At 44.3% G+C, this 22732-nt stretch overlaps 1 protein-coding gene and 1 long non-coding RNA gene across 2 annotated transcripts in view; both read right to left on the bottom strand.

Annotated features, from left to right (window-relative positions):
* Positions 1 to 22732, bottom strand: part of ATXN10 (ataxin 10) — a 166122-nt gene that overhangs the window by 30123 nt on the left and 113267 nt on the right. The window contains exon 10 of the mRNA XM_081822651.1: positions 4893 to 4956. Within this exon, the coding sequence (XP_081678777.1) occupies positions 4893 to 4956 (64 nt within the window). The remainder of the gene's footprint in view (positions 1 to 4892; positions 4957 to 22732) is intronic.
* Positions 7887 to 17010, bottom strand: LOC145721933 (uncharacterized). The gene is made up of 2 exons (XR_014145965.1): positions 12127 to 17010; positions 7887 to 11906 (listed from the first exon to the last, which is right to left on the bottom strand). It is a non-coding gene; the product is annotated as an uncharacterized LOC145721933 (long non-coding RNA).

Below are 22732 nucleotides of genomic sequence, written 5' to 3'. Positions count from 1 at the left end.
TGAGCCCCTTCACCTACCTACATGCCCTTTTGAAGACCTACTGGATTTTTTAAAGACACAAACCTTCAACCACAAAAAAAATTTCAGACGCTAAAAGGCACACAGAAAAGAAGTAACAGGGCCATGGCTTACGGTTGTGTAATTTAGCAAACCCAAGAAAGTTGCCCCTAAACTGGCAATGAGAGAAACATTCTGCCCTGCAGAATCCCCCAAAGCTCAGATGTTGGTGCCCACATGTACCTCTTTAATGGGAGGTAAAAAAGAAGGCCTGTTTGCAAAGTTAAAACGTAGGTGTATCCCTAGATCCCCTTTCTTTACCTCAACAGAAGACTGGAAGATTCATTAATCAATGACAGGATAAAACAGAGATACTCTGGCATGGGAGGATAACAGATACCATGCTGGAAATAATGTAATGAAGTGAAAGTATACACGTTAAAATGTAGAGGTCCTGCAGCTCTCCCAATAAAATGGTGGTATCAGGCATACATTTTCTTTTTTTTTTTTTTAGATTTTATTTATTTATTTGACAGAGAGAGACACAGCGAGAGAGGAAACACAAGCAGGGGGAGTGGGAGAGGGAGAAGCAGGCTCCCCGCAGAGCAGGGAGCTCAATGCAGGGCTCAATCCCAGGACCCCGGGATCATGACCTAAGCCGAAGGCTCACGACTGAGCCACCCAGGTGCCCCTCAGGCATACATTTTCAAACAAACTCATCTACTTCCTCACCAACAGCCCCACTTTAAAGGAAATTCTAAAGATTTCAGGCAGAAGGAGGATGATCCCAGCTGGACAAACAGAGATACAAGGAGTGAAGGGCAGGGAAAGTAGTAAATATGTGGATAGATCTAAATGAACACTGACATGGGGTTTGAAAATGGAATTAAAGTGTGTAACAACAACAGCATGTAAGTTGGGGGCCACTAAATGGTCCTGGGAAGGGGGTAAAGGTTTGAGAAACATAAGACTTTCCTTAGTTAATGATGCATGTTGTAATCTTCCCAGTATTAACAGAACAGAAGAAAGAATAAAGAACATTTAAACTAGAAAAAGATAAAAACTGAATTATACAAAATAATTAATCTAAAAGAAAGAAAGAAAGAGAGAAAAAGAAAATAAAATAGGAAGAACATATAGAGAGGCTTCAATATAAATAGATCAGTAATTGTATTAAATATAAATGGGCTAAATGCAACAGCTAAAAGGCAGAGATTGTCAAACTAGATTAAAGAAAAAACCCAACTACATGCTGTTTACAAGAAACAACTCTGATACAGAGAAGCTGAAAATAAAAGGGTTGAAAATGTAATACCACGTAAATACCAACCAAAAGAAGACAGTATTGTTTAGATGTCAATTCTCACCAAATTTATTTTAGTTCAATGCAATCTCAATGAATAACTCAATATGCAAGGATTTAAATCATTTTTGTTGGTTAAACTGTTTCTGTTGGTTGATTTCATGTGTGTACCTATATGTATGTGCACCTAAACGCAAGTACAAAACGTGTGGAATTTGACAAGCTGATTCTAAAACTTTTATGTTAAAATACAAATGATCAAAAATAGCCATAACATTCTTAAAAAAGAAGAGACAAGTTGGAAGGATTGACTCAACTAATACTGAGGCATGTTAGAAAGTGATACTTAAAGAATATGATATTGGTGTAGGGACAGACAAAGAGATCAATGGAAAAGAAAACAGAATCCAAATACAGACCCACACATATTTGGATACTTATGATAAAGATGGCACTATAACTAATAATGCACGTTCTTTTCAGTAACTGGGCTGGGACAATTGTGTATCCATGCAGAAAAATATAAAAATAGACCCCTAATTCACACCATACACAAAAATCAACTCTAAGTGAATTACAGACCTAAATACAGAAGGTAAAACGATCAAGTATTCAGAAGATAACATAGATTATCATCACGACCTCATGGTTGGAAAATATTTAACAAGATACATACCCAAAGAACTAACCAGAAAGTAAAAGTGACAAATTTGACTGAAAGTTAAGAACTTCTGTTAATTAAAATAAACTATAAAGAGAATGACAAGATAAGTCACAGAATGGGAGAAAGAAAACATTAGCAAACATGCAGTTGACTAAGAACTTCTATTTAGAATATACAAAGATCTATTACAAATAAATTATAGAGAGAAAACCCAATGAAAACATGGGCAAAAGGTTTGATCAAGCAAGTTTTATGTACACACACACACACACACACACAAAATCCAAATGGCAAATAAACATGTTAGAAGATGCTCAGCCTTTTTAGTCAGGCAGGTAATAAACGAGATCTGTAGTCTTTCCTATGGTGGCATGAGGGAGGAGTGCAGATGGTATACAAGAGTAAATCCTCAGGTCATAATAAATAGATTTATCAGAATCTGATATACATACCAAGAAATAGCAAACAGCAAAGTGTATTACTGAGACGTACAAAAACAACTGCTAGAAAAGCAAGCTCAGAGTGAACTAAAAGTGTAGAGAGTGGAGCCAGACACCTCATTCCCTCGTTCAATACCTTTGGCATTTTAAAAAAAGATGTATTATTTTGATGAACAGAAAATATAAGAAAGGAAAAAACCTAAGAATGGGTGGGGGAGAGTGAATGGGAGGTCAGGACGAAAAGTCAGGGTAGTTAAGAGAATTCTCTGGCAAACTTGCCTGTGGGTGAGAGCAGAGGAACAGCATGGAAGGCGCCCTGGTGCGGTTTTATTCTGTAATCTGAATCCTGCCCCTTTTGCTCTGGCTACTAGGAAGCCAGGTTCTAATTTATGGCTCACATCTAAAGACTGATTCCCTAGGCTCTAGTGCTTCTTCATTTCTTCAAAACCATCATTTTCCCTTTGCTCTGAGATTTTGGTATGTTATCTCGTATCTTATTATGCCTAAAATTTACAGGCCTTTACAATGTGGTAGGCTTTAATAAATAAAACTCCAAAGAATTAATGAATATGCATAATACTAAACTACGTAATATTTTAACTTTTCTTGACAATTTTAAGAATATTCTGGGGTCTTGCAAGTCTTCATTAATTATCACCGTAAAAGCTAGTTATCTATACAGATTATCCATATACATGTTGAATGATTTCTCTTCTACATGAACAGGTTACTGTGGTTTCCCTGGACGTGTTCTGTCCCCTCCCCGTGACTCATGAGGAGGCAGGACAGGAACGCGGCTGAGAACCAGGCACACACCAAGCTTACATTCTGGGTCTGATCTTAGGATAAGCCGCTGAGACTCTCCCGGTGTACGTCCTCATCTACAAGATCGGGGTGACGATGACGACAGTACCTGCTTCGTGAAGCTGGCAGGATTAAATAAGGTGATGTGCAAAAACACACAGGAAGGATTCAGGGAATGTTTCTGGAAAGAAGGAGGGAAGGAACAGATCAAGGCCTAGGCCAAAGAGCCCGGAAGTGTTAACCACAGGTGGCATGTCTGTTCAGCCACAACATGCTGTGTGCAAGAGCCTGTCGCAGCCGAAGATTAGTGACCAAAACCTTCATTCACTAGGAGGTCAACTCGGGGTATACGAGACCCTGCGTGAATTTCTTTTTTCATAATAATTCATCTTTTTCATCAGGAAGCGCACCAACTGTAACTGCGCTCGAGCTTTCTTGTACTGCTTTCCTGCGACCGAAAGCTTTACTTTTTTCTTTTTCCTTTCTTTTTCTGGAGCTAAAACAAATTTCAGAGCTCTGTGAGGCGCAGAGCCTGTCGTGCCTGATTATAATGTGATGCAGTGAGCCAACTCCGTTTTACCTCAAAGAAGAGTCTTCTGAGGCTGTTTTGTCTTTTCCCGACTGAGCTTATAAACTGTTGTGCTCTTTAAAATCAGAGTTTCTTCTATTGCTAATCAGACAAATGATGGTATCTTTAGCATAGTAATAGCATGTCTCCATCTACGTACTTCAAATACATGATTTTCATCAGCTCCTTTTCTCTTCTTCACAGAAACCACAGTGGGGGTGTTCGTTAAATGCCCCCCTCCCCCATCTTCTCAGTCCTAGGCTGGGCTACTCACTGTCTCTCAGGGTTACACTCTCCATGTCCTTATTCATCCCCCTCCCCAAACATGTGCAACTGACACAAGGGCACGCAGAGGCCAGGGCGAGAGACTGGACTGAGTCCGGCTCTCACCACAAAGTCCTGAACTTACACAGAATACCTCTCAAACCTAAACAGGCTGAGCTCCTCATCACTGTTCTAGATCCGTTTCCTACAGTGTCACTAAGGTGACATGATGGAGTAAGTAGGTTCCCTGTATGCCCTCCATCAAGGGTGGTCACCCAGGCAAAGGCAAGAACCGGAGCCCCCAGCTTCAATAAAGAGGATCACAGGACAGAACCCGTCCAAAATGGGTACTTGGTGCCACTGAAATGTTCCTCCCCATTCCTGGGGCCTCTGAGTGCCCCTCATGTCCCTCTGTCACTAAACCATGGCTAAGATGGTTCTTCCCAAAGGACTGGATACTTAGACTGTCTAGAGCAGAACAAAAACAAAAAAAACCACAAAAGAACCCCAAAATTCTTCATATTTACCCCAAGGAACACACAGTTTGGAAAGGTGACATCGGCGCCCTGTCGCACACACGGGGACCGTGGATGAATGCTCTCCCCCCCAGAGTTTTAAAGCACTAGTGAGGAGAAGGCTGGTTTAGAATGCCCCCCACCTTGAACACTCCAGCTCACTACCCCGCATAGACTGCAAGAGTGATATTGCAGCTCCCGAACCTTGAGAAAGTGGCTTAGTTCTGAGGAACGAGCACACAAGAAAGCCAGCGGCCCCACACCCAGTGAACCCCAGGAAAGGGAACTGTGCCGTCCCAACTGCAGACGGACGCTCACGCCTCCCATGCAAGGATACAGGGGTTACTGTCGTCAATGCTGCAGCTGTCCAGGATCAAGGGAATGCCGTCCAGCTCGTTGACCTGCAGAGAAAGGAAAAGGCAAATTTATACACTGAGAAAAGCTACGGTCACATTGGAGATACAGAGGATTTGTTCCTCCTTTCTATTTCCTTACTCATTGCTACAACAGAATAGCATTCTGTCGTAGTTCAAGCCTGCCCCATCAACCACAGCAGAGTTCTAAACGTGACCTTCGACAGCGAGGGCAGGCAGACACAGGAGGTTAGACATTAGTGACCGGCCTGCCCCAATGGATTCAGATGATGATGAGACATCAGTTAACAGGTGACCCTCCTCCTCCCCCTGCTACAGCCTGGTCTCCTGTACCTCCCATCACCCCAACCTCCGACGACTCAGCCCAACACCCATAGTCACCACCTCGGAGCCTTCCGGGGTGCACGCCGTCCACCTCCTTCTGCTAAGTTACACTCTGCTGTACATACATTATTTCTACTTTACACAGGCTGCGTATTTATTGTATCATTCCTGCTTTTACGACATGTTAGTGTTACTTTAGGTTTTATGTGTTATTTGGTAGGATTTGGTAGGTTATTTTTGGGGACTGAAAATGCTCAAAAATTTTTCCATGTAAATTAAGGGTAATTGTTTCTTTGCCTTCTGCCCTCTCAGCTTATAAGGCTTCAGAGGAACTCTCTGCTTTTGGTTATCGGGGGAAACCTGTATCTAAAACACCTACACCAACCCAGAAATATTTAAAAACAGACATATAAACAAAAAGGGATACATTATTTCTCCTTTCACCCCTCCTCAAAAATGCTGGCGCAACTGGACAGCCATATAAAAAAGGATAAAGTGGATCTCTTCCCAATACTGTTCACCAGGATAAACTCCAAATGGAGCTGAGTTTATTATAGTTTAGTAGTACTAGTAAGTAGATTGTTTTTCTATATTAAGAGCAGGAAAAGCTTTTCAAACTATGATTCGCAATCCTGAAGCAATAGGAGAAAGGTTTTAAAAGTTGGACTACATTTTTTAAAAAGGCAAACAGAAACTGGGAAAATTATTTGTAAGATATCACAGGCAAAAGGTTCATATTTTAAATATAAAGAACTTTTAAAAACTGAGAAAAGGCCAGCAATCCAGTAGAAGACAATGGATCCAATATATGAACAGAAATGGCACCGAAACAAAGAAATGCAGATGGGCCACGGACATCGGAATGTGTTCAACCCTGCAAACGGCTAGCACACTGAGACACCCTTCCCACCCAACAGTGTGGCAAAGGAGCGGGCGACGGGGAGCCAGGCATCCTCACGCACTGCTGGAGAGCGCAGACGGCCCAGCCCCCGCGGAGGGGCTGCTTGGGGTGAAGCGGACTCACACGGGGTCCTACTCTCTGACCCAGTCATCCCAGTCCCAGGACAGCACCTCAAACCGCACAGTCACACGAAGTTATGTTTGCACACGTTATTCACTGCAGCACACTTTCTATTTTTATGTTTGAGATTCAATTCACACACGATGATGCTCACCCTCTTAAAGCATACAATTCAGTGGCTTTTAGTTTATTCACACAGCTGTGCGACCATTACCACTACCTAGTTTTAGGACACATTTATTATCCCCAGAAAGAAACTCCATACCTATCAGTCATTTCTCATTTCTTCCTCGGCCCACGCCTTGGCAACCACTGATCTGTCTATGGATTTGCCTATTCTGGACGTTTCGTATAAATGGGACCTTTCGGTATGTGGCCTCTTCTTTCAGTTAGCGTAACACTTTCAGGTCCATCCACACTCCAGCATGTAACAGCACCTCATTCCTTTTTACGGCTAAATAATATTCCACCGTCTGGACAGACCACATTTTATTTATCCGTTCATCCACTGACAGACATTTGAGCTGAAACGTTTCAACTTTCTGGCTATTATGACAAAGCCACTGTGATCATCGTGTACGTGTTTCTGAGTGGATATGTATACTCAGTTCTCTCAGCTGTACATCTGGAGGGGAAACTGCTTGGTCTTGGTGACTCTTTAACATTTTGGGGAACTGCCGGAGCGTTTTTCAAAGTGTTGCACCATTTTCTATTCATGCACGAGGGTTCCAATGGCTCCACATCCTTCTCAATACTTGTTTGACCATCCTCGTGGGTGTGAAGTGCTGTGTCATTGTGGTTTTGACCTGCATTTCTCTGATAACTACTCATGTTGCGTACAGCACAATTTACAACCACAAAGACCCCAGAAACGACTCAGATGTTCAGCAATGCAGGCTGGTCGAATAAACTACGGCACAGACACCAAGGTAGGAAGCTGTGAAAGGGAGTGGCGGCGACCTAACGCACTACTCTGCAGGCATCACCAGGACAGAATGGTCAGTGAAAAAACCCCAGTGCAGCACGGGCTTATCTGTGAACCTTCTGGGTCATGCATCGGGAGAAATACACAAATTTGCTTCTATTTCCCAGAAGACAAAATGAAGCGTTAAACAAAAAGCGAGTAACGGTTATCCATATGGGGTGAGGAGAGGATGAGGCACGAGAAACAGGAACGGAGGCGAGGCCTCTGTTAATGTACCTGCTTATGTAATTCTGACTTTGGAATCCTGAATATGTTTTATATAATTTTCTAAAATTAAATTTATAATGGATGTTAACTAGACTTACAGTGATTATTTCGCAATACACACAAATATTGAGTCATTATATTGTACACCGAAGGTAATATGTTGTATGTCAATTATGCCTCAAAAAAAAGTTAAATTTACTAAAGTTATAAAAATAGAAAACAGAAGCAGATTAATCTGATGACATGTAAAACAAAGAAAAACTATTTCACAGAACTGAAACAGTATTTGACTTTAGGTCCCTGATGAGAGGGTGGCTGGTTAGCTCAGTTGGTTAGAGTGTGGTGCTGATAGGTCCCTGATGAGATGTATCCTAAGCTCAGAGAGAAATCTTCAAATGGCATTCAGCTTAATTTATTCTGAACTTTTATATATTTAAAGCAAAGGGTAATTAATGTTATTAGGAACTAAGATTTTCAGCATAAAAAAGAAGTTATCAAATCCAAAGATAATTTTACACTTACAAATTATAAATATTAGCAAGATTTCCTGATCTATTTTTCAATCTCTAAAAAAAACTTCCTAGCTGCTTATGGTAAAGGCCTTAGCAAAGACAAGCAGAGGTGAGCATTCCCAGTACTGGATGAATTACAGATCTTCCTCGACTCACAATGGGGTTATGTCCCAATGAACCCACCGTTACTACACCCAACCTACCGAGCATGGCAGCTTAGCCTGGCTGACCTTAAGCGTGCTTGGAACGCTCACATTATTAGCCTACAGTGGGACAAAATCATCTGCCACAAAGCCGATTATCAAATGATAATAAAGTGTTAAATATCTCATGCAATTTGCTGTCCAGAGAGTGAGAAACAGAAAGGCTGAAGAGTACAACACGGCTGTCAGCGTATCAGCTGCTGCTGACCCTCGTGATGGGGTGGCCGATGGGAAGCTGTACCGCGGGTATTGCTAGCCCGAGAAAAGATCCACACTCAAAATTCCAAGTGCAATTTCTATGGAACGAGTTATCCCTTTCACACCATCGTCAGGTTGAAAACTCCTAAGTCGAGCCACCGTCGGTGGGGGACCTGTCCTGGTGGAGGACGGCGGACCTCCCACTGCATGCGACGCACACACCCGCAGCAGGGTCACTGCTGCCGACCATCGTCAGTTTCACAAAGGCAGACGGGAAGAGAATCAATCTAAGAGAAATGAATGTTAACAGACATCTAGGATACACGAGGCGACGACAAACACTTTCATCATGTTTCCTTTCATTCTGGTGAGGCCAGGGTGAGCATTATTGGCTCCATTTTACTGATAAAGGAAGTGGCTCATGAGTCTAAGTACCCTCCCCAGGATCGCTTAACTAACAAGTGCTATTCCAAGGGGCCTGGAGACCACCGGAAGTCTGTGAAAACAGATCGGGAGAGGAAGAAGTCAGAAACTGTGCTAACGGTTTAACAGGGTTATGCTGTTATGTCCCCTGAATCTTATAATAACATCTAGGTTTGAGTCTTCCAGATCTTTTTAAAATTTTTATTTTTCTAGTAATTCATTTGTATTATATTTCATAAACATACTGAGGAATAAAAATATAAATACATAAAAATAAATTTATAAATATCTTTATAAAGGTATTTATAAGAGTATCTTATATTCTTATAAGAAAAGAGGAGCAGTTCTTCAGCACAGGTAGTGTGAGGAGCGCTGGCACCGAAGGTCAGAACCCTAGAGAGGGCTGCGCCTGGAAGGGGCCATGTGCTTGAAAAGAGCAGCAGGAAATTTTGGGGCCAAACTGGTAGTGGTTTTATATTCAAAGTGAGATTTTATTCAAAGCTTCCCGACGCAACCCTCACGCCGCACGTCTCCTCCAATAACCTGCCACGCATCTACCTGCCACGCATCCCCACGGAGCAAGGATCCCGATGTGGGGACAATGACATCTCCAACGGCTCTGCTCGGGGGTGAAGAGGAGGGATCCAGGCAAGCAGCAAGGGCCTGCTGGATGGCATAGCGATGACGGAATACCACCTGACCCTCCAGCCCTTTGCAAATGTGTGATCTTAAATCCTCCTGGAACATACCGGAATAGCGGGGTGTCTGACTATATAGCACCGGACTCACAGGGAAGGCCTCCCTACAGAAGGGACATTTAGCTCGGGATGAGCATAAACATGCACTAAGTGGACAAATCAAGGGGGCCGTGGAGGATGTTTTGCAGGGAGAAGAGCGTGTGCAAAAGCTGGGAGATCTGAAGGAACAGGACTGTTCCAGGAACTGGCCGGGCAGCACGGCGATGAAGAGCGAGCACCGGGGAGCCAGCGTGCTGGGGTCGAAGCCTGGTTCTGCGGCAGCACTGCTGAGCCGTGTGACTTTGGGCAAGTCATTTCACCTTGGCGACTGCGTCTTCTCGCCCATAAAGCGGGAGGGTGGGGCTCGCTTCCAAGGGTGGCTGCGAGGAGGGAACTGACTGCTACCGAGGCCAGCCCACGGCGGTGCTCCATGATGGCGGCAGCTGGTCACACTAACACAGGGAGTTCAGGGGTTTGGAGCAGGAGCAGACCTCCTGCAAGGATGAAGCGGCAGGAGAACTTCCACAGAGCTAAGGTTACAATCCTACTTTGTACCTCATACAAAAAACTGGTTTGTCTACAAACCACTAAGTTTATTTTCAAAAATCTTTTTTTTTTTTTTTTTTTTGGTGAGAAAACTATTCAGGATCTAATATCTGATGCAAAAAAATGTCTCATTTTCTGGGGGGGTGGATAAAGTAGAATTCTCAGGGGTGCTAAATGGGTAAGATTTCCTTTGAAGGAAATGAAATCACACGCTAAAATTTGAAATTCAGGAGGGCAGTAAGGATGAATGAAAGAGCTCTTGAAGATCATGGTTACACTAAGGTGGTGGCTGAATGGGGGGCATGCTTTCTCAGATAAGTATTTCTCATTCACACTGCTCCATTATGAAATGGTACAAGATAAATTTCTTTTTAAAGATTTTATTTATTTATTTGACAGAGAAAGTGCACGAGCAGGGGGAGCGGCAGGCAGAGGGAGAAGCAGACTCCCCACTGAGCAAGGATCCCGATGTGGGACTTGATCCCAGGACCCTGAGATCATGACCTGAGCCGAAGGCAGACGCTTAACCAACTGACCCACCCAGGTGCCCCAATACAAGATAAATTTTTATAGAGATTCATTAAATGTTTATAACATACATGATCTCTAGACAAGGATGACGGTGGCATTATGGCAAACATACAATTATAAACTGAAGAATGGACTCAGGTTCCATCCCTGGGATAAGAACACGCAGATGCCAGCCCTTCAGGAGGGGTGACTGATAACACAACCGTGTTACGACCAAACTCGAGTTGACTGCTGCGGCTACATGTGCGTAGCTCCCATCTGGGGCAGGGGAGAACAATTAGGAAATTAACAAGTTTTCTTCTGTTCACACTTCATAAAACAAGGAAGCTGTTTGTTTTCTTACCTAACATGTTGGGAATTGATTCTAGACCTATAATAAATGAGTCACAAGCTGTAGTGCATATCAAGGAGCCAAGCTCAGTCAACACTTTCACGAGGTAACACATCTCAACAAGACAGCAAGTCTGGCTTAAACAAACGAACATTTAGCCCCTGGAAATAAAGTGTAAACAGAAAGACGACTAATTGATTTGCTAACTGTTCCCTCCCGCCTTGGCCAATCATCTCGGAGAAGGTACTCTGCCAAGTGTGCAGGCCCACCTCTACTATCTAGGCTCCTTTGGGAAAATATATTGGATGGACAGAAAACAGAGCCTCAACTGTTCTGGCTGCTCTCACATCAAACGGCAAATGCAAAAATCCAAGAACCCGAAGAAAGCCCAGAGCACGATACCAACGCAGGACCTAATCTCCATTAAATATGTAGTGAATCGAGCCTAACTGACATTTGGTAAAAATGTGTTCACAACACAGCTCCGCAAAATAAATAAATACACAAACAGAAAGTTCATCAGAGTCCTCATTCTGAAGTCAATCAATGACCAGCGGGGGTGTGGCAACACACTCCAACAAGGTCTCTGTGGGGATGAAGCCATCCTCAGACACGCTGACAGCCACTCAAAGGGCCTGGAGCCCAAAGGTGACGCTGGATGAAATGGACCATCCAGTCGGAAATGTGGATGCACCCGCCCATGGGCCAAGACTCAATGATCACCCCAATCACCTGGAGGGACAGTAGATACTTTGGATGCAGACAGACCTACATGAGAATTCCAGCTCATCCTTTCAGCTGTGGAACCCTGAGGAGGTTTCTGAACTTCACGAAGTCTAGACTTGGTGAGACAAGGGGGTCACGCCCACCTCACAGGGTCACGGTGAAGATCCGTGAGGAAGCATTCAGCACAGCACCCCGTACGTAATCGGGACATAAGAAACGGCAGCATGGGGCGCCTGGGTGGCTCAGCTGGTTAAGCGACTGCCTTCAGCCCAGGTCATGATCCTGGAGTCCCGGGATCGAGTCCCGCATCGGGCTCCCTGCTTGGCAGGGAGTCTGCTTCTCCCTCTGACCCTCCTCCCTCTAATGCTCTCTGTCTCTCATTCTCTCTCTCTCTCAAATAAATAAATAAAATCTTTAAAAAAAAAAAAAAAAAGAAACGGCAGCATGTGTAACATTGCTTTCACCTGGTTCAGAGGTTCTGAAGGTTTCCTTCACGACCCACACTTGCCAAGGGCCGGACACAGGACTCCTTCACCAAACACAAGGTAGGCTTTAGCAAAGCTCCAAAACATAAAGATGGACAGTTCCATAAGCAGGGAATTTGTAGACATGGTGACTCTAGGTTAGTCCCAGGTTTCTCTTGACTGTCTCACGAGCTGAGTGTGATGCTGGCTGCTAAGCCTCACCCACAGCCCCTCACCAACTGTTGCCTCACACAGTCAATTCTGAGTCCCACAAACACACAGCATCATTCACCTCCATGTTGCACTCATTGCCATGCCGTTTTACACAGCTTCACCCCGGGCTCTTCATGACTGAGCTGCGGCCGCTGCCAGACAAACAAGTCATGTTGCTACTACTCAGGACGCTACAGGACATCTGGGAAATTCTGCAGACAACCTTTGTCTAGCACGTAGAGCCGTAGGCTAGTGGTTCACAACCTTGGCTCCACATCGGCATTACTGGGAGGTTTCAAACAGTACTAATCCTGTGGTCCCAACTCCAGAACAAAGAAATCACAATCTCGCAAAGTGAAATCTGGGCATCAGAGTCTTGGACAAAGTCTTCCAGTGATTCCAACGTGCAGCTGAGCTGAGAATTCCTGACCCGTGCCGAGTCCAAGAGCACCCACTGAGCCAGCACGGGGGACCCATCGTAAGCCCTGCAAGAAGCCCCTAAAATGGAGCACAGTGCCCTTCACGGTTTCCCCTCTGGTGCTTTTTTCTTTTTTTCTTAAATTCCCAAACCAAGCTCTATTGAGCTATGACTAACATATAGCAGACCGTAGCCGTCCCTGTGCAACCACAGACAAACAAAGGTCAGGACGTCTGCCTCGCCCAGAAAGCTCCCACGCGGCTCCGCCACCTCCGGGGCTCGCCCCCAGCTCTCATCAGCCACGGAGCGGCCTCATGCCACTTACTAACCCTCTCTCCTTTGTTGGTTTTTTTAAATGGTTGCTCTAGGGTTTAGAGGATGCATCTTTGACTTGCTGTGTTCTACCTACAAACAGTATTACACTGTTTCACACACGGTGTCAGAGTCTCAAACCGGGCACCCCGCGTGGCACTGGGGGAACTGCCTGCATATGTTTACATACATTATAAACCCCCGAACGCGCTGCTGTTACGATTGACTCAACGAGCCTCTTAAGTAAATCTAAGAATGAGGATAAAGGTATTTTGTTTTTAGCCACATATTGAACTATTCCAGGGCTTTCAATTCTTTACAGTCAGGTCTCATCCGGCACCACTTTCCTTCGCTCGATACAACTTCCCTCAACACCCCTCAGGGCACAGCTCCACTAACGGCAATTTCTCTTGTCCATCTGGAAATGTCTTTATTCTACTTTCATCTGTGAAGGATATCTTAGCTGGATACAGAATTCCAGACTCGCAGTTTTCGCATTTTAGAGACGTTACTCCACTGACTCCTGTTTTGCATCGCTGCTCAAGAGAAGCCTGCTAGCGCTTGTATCTTTGTTCTTCTTGACGGCCGGCAGGAGTCAGCGTGGTGGCGAATACCAGCCCCGCAGAAAGATAAACCAAAGCCAAAGGGGGTTCTTCACAAACACTAATAAAGTGAAAAAAATTCCAGGAAGACTGATGAAGGAAGGAAAGAGAGACATCGATTTAAAAGAACAGCATGAAAAGAGAGAAACAGCTACAGAAAACATAGATGAAAATGTTATGAATTTTATGAAAAAAGCTAGAAATCAAGGTATAATGGATATCTCTGAGGAAAGTAGAAAACATCAGCATTGACACAATAAATAAAACTCTTGAATAGAATAATTTAAATATTTAAATTATTTAAAGATACAAAAATGACCAAGACTCACTGACAAAAACATTCAAAGACCCAACGGCTCTCCAAGTGAGTGCCACCAAAGTTTTCAGGACCACATAATCTACTATGTATATAAGTTGTTCCAAAATAACAGGACAAGAGAGAAAGCTTCCCAACTCATTTTAGAAGGCTACTCTGACTTGGTCCAAAGCCAGCATAAGACAGACCAGGATAGGAAATTACAGGCCTATTTTAACTATGAATATATATCCCCTCCCACTCCCACACAAAAAATCCTGCAAATCGTATTAGATGAACTAAATTAAACGTGTTACAAAAATTCACCATGATCCCAATGCCGACCAGAAAATCTACAGTGTAATCATCCTCATTAACATACTAAGAATTACCGCAATATCACTGAAGAAGCATCTGGTAATGGTTAGCACGTATTTGTGATTTTTTTTAATTCTCAGAAAACTGGAGAACCTTTCTAACTTGAAAAAGGCTATGTGCCAGAAACCTGTAGTAAGTATCATACATGCTAAGAGAGAATTTAGGTAGATCCCAAGACCAGAAAAAAACACAAGGAGATGGTCTTCTTACTCTGATGTAGAAAAATAAACTCAGTAAAATAGTGTGACTTAAAAAGGTCTTTGTTTGGAGCAACCTGACTCTAGAAATCAGAGAGAAGCCAGAGTGGTGTCAACGGTGCTCAGTCCTACGGTCAGAATGGAAGCAGTGGAAGAACAAAAACAGAAGAAAGCAATCAGGCTGATTCAGGTGAAGAAAGAGTGATTTTTTTTTTTCCAGGAGTAAAAGCTGAAATCTTAGTAGATCAATTACCCAGATATAAAGTGGAAAATAATTATCTAGAAGGCCGGGATAAAGATCTAAAGGGACGTGAAAACGCACCCAGTCCTAACCGCTCTCCGAGATGGGGTAGATGTTCTGGTTGTTACTGAACAGAAACTGGGACTGGGGCCCCACAAAACCCAGGACAGGAGAAAAACCACGGGCTTGGCTCATTGGAATTGCTCACAGAAGCAGGATCCAAGAAATGAGTGAGGAGAGAACCCCTAAGTGTCACAGGCCACCGACTGTCACAGACTCACAGAAGTCCTAGGGAAGCAGAAATGAGGCCTTTCTGCATCAACACTCTCCCTCGGACACCACAAACTTTCTGCTGTTTGGCAGCAAAGACTATTAATTGCTGGTTTCTGGGGACAACGCTTTTGCTTGGGAAGAACCATGAGCAGACTGGGCACTGGCTTGTCTAACTCTGGCGTGGGGGGGGGGGCAGTGCTATGATAAACCCATGCCCTGTTAACTTTTCTCAATTTTAAGAAGTGAGGCATGTCAGAGATTTGGTATTAGGGTTTGTGAACCTGCGAGATACCAACCTGGCCTGCAGCAGGTAAAGAAGTCCTGACCCCAGGAAGGCATGGGGAGTCACTCTCCAGGCAGGTTTACACAGAATAAGTTGGACAGGATACATTTTAAACTTCAATCTCTTTGAATTTTAACTCATATGAGCAGAGAATCTGACTTTAATGTCTCGGACTTTAATTTAAAATGGAATGTAATCTTTGGATTTTAATGTCTCCCTGGGAATTTGATAATGAGATAGAATTAATATTCAAATTTAGAGTACCTCTTGTGGGCATTTTATTATTGCACTGAATTTAGTCTCTTAATATGCAATGAATTCTCTGCCTTGAGGTCAAAGTGACTTTGGAGTTAATTTAATTCATGGGTTGGTGTGACCCACTTAAGAATCTTCTGGGAGCAAAATCTCTGCTCTCCACCAGTGGTCCAGGAAAAAGAAAGGAGCATGGCTGGTAGAAGCAGCAAGAGTGGCCTCATAATAAAGGTGGGAGCAGAATGGTCCCGACAATGAAGCTTTCTCCGAAGAAGGGACACACTCTTAGCCCAATACTTAGCAGAACAACAACAAAACCCAGAAAGAATGCTGAGAGGGGTAGACATCTGCTCTCTTTACGTTGTAGAGAGAGCTGTATTAACGTAATATCTGATGGCCTCTCCAGGTCCTTCACCTGCTCCTTCCCAGGGCAGTGACAATCAGACTAGTGAGTCTGATTAGGACTAGTGGTTTATGAAGTCCACGGCATACATATTTATTTGTTTGTCTGACTCTTTCATTAGGCTCTGGGGTCTTCAGCTAACATGAAGCATGCTTCCTTCATTCCTGCATCCTGTGCCTTGCCCTCAGTAACTAGTTGCTGAAAACATACGTGGATATGAAGGAGGTAAAACAGCTCTGATGACCGACCCCATGCACACACCCACAAGTATATAGGGAGACAAAGTCCTGGTGCTTCTGCAACTTAGCATGGGGGGGTGGGGGGGGGATGGAGAGTGCGGGACACATCCAGGAGAGTGCACGCGCAAGAAATAAGTAAAGAAAAACAGTACAGATCATGATAATTCCTATAAAGGGAATAAAGAGGATGATCAGCTAGAGAGTGACAGGGGAGGCTCTCTTTTAGACAGGGCGGCCAGGTAATACTTTTCTATAAAATGGTGACATTTGAACTAAGACCCAAGCATGCAAATGGGGCAAGCACTCAACAATCTAGAGGGAACCCAAATCACCCGAGGGAAAGGGAGCTGGAAGTACAGACTTACCGGTGGAAAGAACTGGGCACATTTGGGGTACGGACAGGAAATCAGCATGGTTCTGTGCAGGGAGCACGGGTGAAATGCTGGGGCGAGGCAGTTAAGGAAGGAGCCAGAACCCGTGGAACAGCGGTTCTCAGAGCTGAGTCCCTGCAGCAGCAGCCTAAGCATCACCTGGGGACTTGTTCTTCAGAAATGCAGATCCTGAGCCAACCCCAAACCTACTGAATCAGAAACTCCGGGGCTGGGCCCAGCAGAGAGCTGTTGAACGAGCCTTCAGATGATTAGGATGCATGCTGAACTTTAAAAATCGCTGCCACAGAGTAGCGGTTCTCAATCCTTCCTATGAATCCGAACCACTTGGGGAGCTTTTAAAAGTGATGCCTTGATCCCACCACACATCAACTTAATCTGAATCTTGGGGGCGATGGTCCAGGCATTATACAAATGCACATGTGTATATTTTAAAAGCCCTCTAGGTGATTCAGCTTCCTAGAATATAGTCTTGAAGGTCAGGAAAATAATCTGGATCTTTTTTCTTCCCCTAAGTGTAAAAGGAGTGATCGAAGATTTTATACAGGTGAATGAAATAATCCAATGTGGATTTTCAAAAAGAGGACCTCTGGCTGCCATATAAAGATGTGGGTGAGGAAGAGCAAGAGCGCTCTGGGAAGGCCTGTCAGGAAGCATTCACTGCAGCAGGTGAGTGGAAAGGGGACAGGTGCACTGGGGTAAAAGCTGCAGCTGATGGGAGACAGATCCGACAGGAATTGCTTTCTAGAAGGGTGGTTGGGGAAGAGAAAGGAGGACTGGTTTCATTTACTGAGACACGGAAGAGCTCGGAGACATCTGAGTGTACACCAGCAGTTACGTCTTCTGTGTCTCCTTTATGGAGAGTGTGAACTGCCGTGTATCCCATTGTGGAGCCCAGGGGACACAACTGGGCTTGAGAGGTATACGGGGTCACCTGCACACAGACAGATGGTCTTTAAAGCCCGGGACTAGGGGCCTCCCAGGGGAGGTGGCTGCAGACAGTGAAGGGCTCAGGACCAAGTCCTAAAGCATTCACACATTTAAGGGGTCTCAGAAGAGAGATTTTTGTGCTCCTTCTATAGCCTCGGCATCATCGCCAAATACGGTTTCATCAAAAGGTCTGAGAAATCCAACACTAGATACTACAGGCAAATGTAAGCACTTTCTCATGGATTAATTTGTAAGAAATATGAATTTTTTCCTGGAAGGAGATAATCAGTAACTGAAAATCCACAGGGCTAAGATTTTCTTTAAAAGCCACAGTGACCATCAGATTATTTGTCCACTGATCATTTTTCAGGTAACTTTTTAGAAGCTGATTTCTAAACCAAATTATGTGGGCTGCAAATCGCTTCCCTTGTTAAGATTATAGGAGTAACACATACGCACATACATACCTCACTAAAATGAGTAAAAAATATTTTAATTCCAACCGACTCCTGCTGTACCAGCCCAGTCCTCAAGAAGAACAGAAGCGACCTCGATGGGAAATTCAACTTCAAGACAACTGATTCCCTAAGTCTACTGCATGCCCAAGGTAAAAAAAAAAAAAAAAAAAATGCCAGTCTTGCAAGTGGGGGCTGGAAGGTGGGAGTGAACTAACCAGTGGGCTCCCCAGTCCCTGAGCCCCTCTGTCCCTCTCCGCTTGAGGGCAAACAAAGGGGTCAAGCAGGAGGGCAGAACAAAAAAGGTCAGTTTCAGTGCCAGTGAGGACTAGAATTCATTTCAGCTCGTGATCACCACCACCCTGAAATCTCACCCCAACCCAGGCTGACATTTGAGAATCTGATCCCTTATCTCAAGGGTCAGGCCCCAGGCCTGAGGTAGGGACAGATCCCATCCATGAACATGTTCATGTATCGCCAGGCTTTTTTGTTCAACTCATATTTATTATACACATATACATTTAAAAACGAAGATCATCTTCATATAGAAGCTATCCTGTATCTTTCCACGTAATAAAAATTGTTTGAAAATGTGATTTTTAAAATGGTGCATACCATTCCATTACTACCATCTACCATAATTTATTTCACCTTCCCTGTTCAGGACACTTGAATAATTTATCTGTTTTTACCAACAATATAATGAACATCCATATATCAATATTTTTATGACATCACTGATCATCTCCTTTGGAGAAATTCCCCAAGGAAAAACTACTAGATGAAAAATACAATCATCTTTAAATCTCTTTGATACACACTGCCAAACTGTGCCCCAAAAGGGTCTTTCCACTTCATATCATCCTTATCCTTTGTATCACTTTATCCTTACTGACAGTGAGCAATTTTTTCCAAAGTTGCTTTTCTTAAAGAGACAAAAATTTTTACTTTCTAGCTTCACTCTTTTTATTATTATTATTATTGTTGTTGTTGTTATTAGAAAGGCTGAGCATTTTCCACCTACAGTTTGGGACGGTTTTGTGAAGCGAAGATTTTAGGAGGTAATGGTAAAGTTTTGCAGACCAGCTAAAACCCGCAGAGTGGGTTCTGCAACCTGAGTTGGGAAGAACCTATGAGTCTTGCAACAGGCGAGCAAATAAATGTACACACAAGAAGGACAGTCACCATGAGACAAGCCTTGGCCCAGTGTCCCACAGGGGACCAGGCCACCGCAGAGCCTCAGCGCAAACACCGGCGAAGGGCGGACAGTACCAAGAGCAGAGCCGTGGCAGGAGCCAGGAGTGACTGAGACTTTCAGAGACTGCACCCCAGAGGCGAGCCTGGCCAAGACACTGCAAGGCTGAGCATTTTGGGAAAGAAGAGCACGTGGAAAGGAAGCCAGGGACCGGCTATGGGGCCAGGCCCACTCAGAAAGAAGAGAAGTCAGAGAGAAGACAGTACTCCAACTCCACAGCAAAACCCAATAGGGCGACACAGCAATGTTCTGACAGAGCTCATGGAAAAACAGAGAAGCGTTTCAAGAAAAGCAACACTGAGACTCTTAAAGTACTCCCAAGTACAAAGGACAATGTGATTAATAAAAATATTTTTTACGTTCAACCTCCAAATTCCAGAAGATTAACAACTAACTCTTCTTTAGCCAACATGTGCATCTGAAGTTAGTGCGATTTTCTCATGAATTCTTCACCGAGTAGACAAAATCTTTGTTTATAAAGAATGAATGAAACAAGCTGGGTTTAAAGCTGCTTACTGCATTCTGCTTACAAGGTTGAAAGAAACAGTAGTCGTTAAGTGTGAAGGGAATGGATTACACATGGTAGAAACTCAAGGAGCATCCCATGAATGAAGGTGAGATCAGTAGGGGCTTCCACTCTGGCCAAGTATGGAACCACCAGAAACCTCAGGGCAGGATGTCGGAGAGGTATTTTCAACTGCTTTGGAATGCAAAACATCTTCAAGTGTTTGGTCTGGGAGAACAGGGTCCAGAGGCTGCCAAGCAGACCCCTTCTAGAGGAAGGTGCCGGCCCTTGGCACAGCACTGTTCCTGACTCGAGGTTCCACTTCTTCAGGCTTCTAAGTAACAAGGGTCGAGCGACGGGAACTCAGCTGAGTCACCTTGGGCTCATCTGAAAACCAGGCAGAAAGCTCGACTGCCAAAGCAGAGGGTTCTCACCTGGGGGGTGAGAAAAGCGAATGTCTTGCACAATACCTGCCTTCCAGAAAGTGTTCACTAAAATGGCAGATAGTAATATAATCTTCTTTATTTGTCCTTCTACTTAGGGCATTTTTGTTGCATTCTTTGCAAAGAACTTTAAACTAGCAGAATTATAAGGGAAGAAGCTTAGACACAGGGTTATCTTGCCACTATAGCCATTTCTTGAAGATGGTTTCATCAACAAATCATCAAAAGCTGACCAGCGAAGTAGTTGGAGAGCTAGATGAAAGACCTCTGTTTTCAAGCAGAAACAGGGGAAAATGAATCAAGATGTGAACTGATCTCAAATGTACTTGAGTGCACAGGACTTAAAGCTCTACTCCACTTAGCGGCCTCCTTATAAAGTGCCATAAGATATGACTTGAGAAAGCAGTAAGACCAGAAAGGGGTCAGGAAACCGTGTCAGTGGCAGAGAAAACAAAGCAGCTCGGGAAAGCTGTGCTGGGACATCTGTGTGATCACGCACAGCTATGTTTAGAACAAAAATAACCCATATAGCAAGTTTTTAAAAATATGCATTCCACCGCTGCTTCTTGGGGTGTGATTCCCACCCCTACCACATCATCTACGGTGTCACACTTCAGTGCCTGAACAAACAGAAATCTGTCCGGAACACACTCAGTCTTTAATTGTTAACCCATGGACAGAATCTCAACTGCTCGCTGTAATACGATGAGCTCCCGGCCACTAATAAATACAGACTTGGAAACGATTTATCAACTTGCCCGTGGTGTTAAAAGAAAAGAAAAGAAAAGAAAAGACCTGCTGAGAGCTCACGTCTCTAGCCAGCACCTGGAATCTTGGCACACGTTGGCCCTTGGGAGGAATATCTTGATCTGGGCCCTGCGAGGAGCCCTATGTCCTACGGGCACAGGGAGGAAGGAAGCCAGCAGGGGAGCCCGAGGAAACCAACACGCTGTCCTTCTCTCCCCGGCCGGCCTCCTATGAATCTTGACTGACATGCCGACAGCCTGTTGTGGTCTCTCAAAGAAGCCCCACTGTCCCCTTGCAGGTGCAGATTACAATGAGGAGAATATGTCTATGAATAGAGGTGACATGTTTCAGAAACACATCCCTCGGCACCAGCAAAAAGCTGGTGCTCGTAACAGCTCTGCAAGGTAGGAATCGGTGTTCTCTGATAGATCAAGAAAATGTGATCTGTAGCTTGTTCCCAGTCACGGAGAGGAGTGAGCAGCAAAGCCCAGGTCTGTTAAAACTTCCAAGGTTTTATTTGACTGCACCATACAAACCGCAGGAAGGGATTTCTAGTCCAAGATAACAGTAAATGTGCTGGGAAATCTCAACGTGCAGAGCCGAGAGTACTCGGGATGGAGAAGGGGAGAGGAAGGGCCAGTGAGGCACAGCCGCGGCCCTGGAACGGCCACAAGCATGGGGACAGTGCGTCGCAGGCCCCGCAGACCAGGAAGGGCCTCTGGTGACAAATGCAGCAGCCCCCCAAGCAGGAAAGACCTGGCCGGTGTGCAGTGCCCTCAGGAACCTCACCACCAGCATGGTATGAACATCAGAGCACCATCTTCGGGTCCTTTCCCTAGGCTGATTCTGTTTGCGGACACCCTACAACTATCTACTCATCTGACAAAACTCGAAAATAGACCTGCTCTGTGACAGACCCTACAGTGGTGGCCAGTGGGTGAATCAGGCTCATTTGCTGCTCTCACCACAGTCAGGGTGGGGTGGGGATAAGGGAGCGAGGAAGGCCCCAGAGACAAGAGAACACGTCATTCATTTCCAGAACTGGTGGGAACACAATGCGCCATGGGGACACAGAAGAGGAGCCGGGGTGGGGCCAATCAGAGAGGCCTTGAAGGCCAAGCTTGGGAGTTTCACTTTAATCCTCAAGGCAACAGAAAAGACTTCATGCAGAGATTTGTGTTTCAGAACACACATTTTATTTTAAAATTTAATTTCCTACAGTAAAGTATACAGCTTGTAGACATTTTAGCTATGTACACGAACATGCAACTATCACTCAGATCGAGACAAAGAACATTCCAGCACCCAGAGGCTCTCTGTGTCCCCTACTATAACCAGCACTCTACCCTCTTAGATTATTTCTGCCTGTTCTGGAACTTGGGTAAATGGAACCATACAGTTTGCACTCTCTTGGGTGGGTTTTCTTTGCTAAACATATTGCCACCAATCACAGGAGCTTGTCCTTCCTCATTGCTGTGTATTATTCCACTGTACGAACATACCAGGCTGTACTTTTATCCACTCTATCAGCGACGGACATCTGGAGTTTCTCCAGCATGGGGCTCTTACGAGTAAGGCTGCTATGAACATTCAGGCACATGATTCCTGGTGGACATAAGCATTCATTTCTAGGGCATATACCCAGGTAATTGCTGGTTTAGGAAAACAAATTATTTAACACCAAGACTATCTTGTTATGCTTTTGTTGAACATGCTGGTTGATGTAACCTAGACTAAGATAAGGCAAGCAGGTCTTACTCATTAA

This window comes from Leptonychotes weddellii, chromosome 5, assembly GCF_054177405.1.
Source record: "Leptonychotes weddellii isolate Sample4059 chromosome 5, ASM5417740v2, whole genome shotgun sequence".
Classification (NCBI taxonomy): Eukaryota; Metazoa; Chordata; class Mammalia; order Carnivora; family Phocidae; genus Leptonychotes; species Leptonychotes weddellii.
Note: the sequence above shows the minus strand (reverse complement) of the source record. Positions and strands in the feature narration are given on the sequence as shown.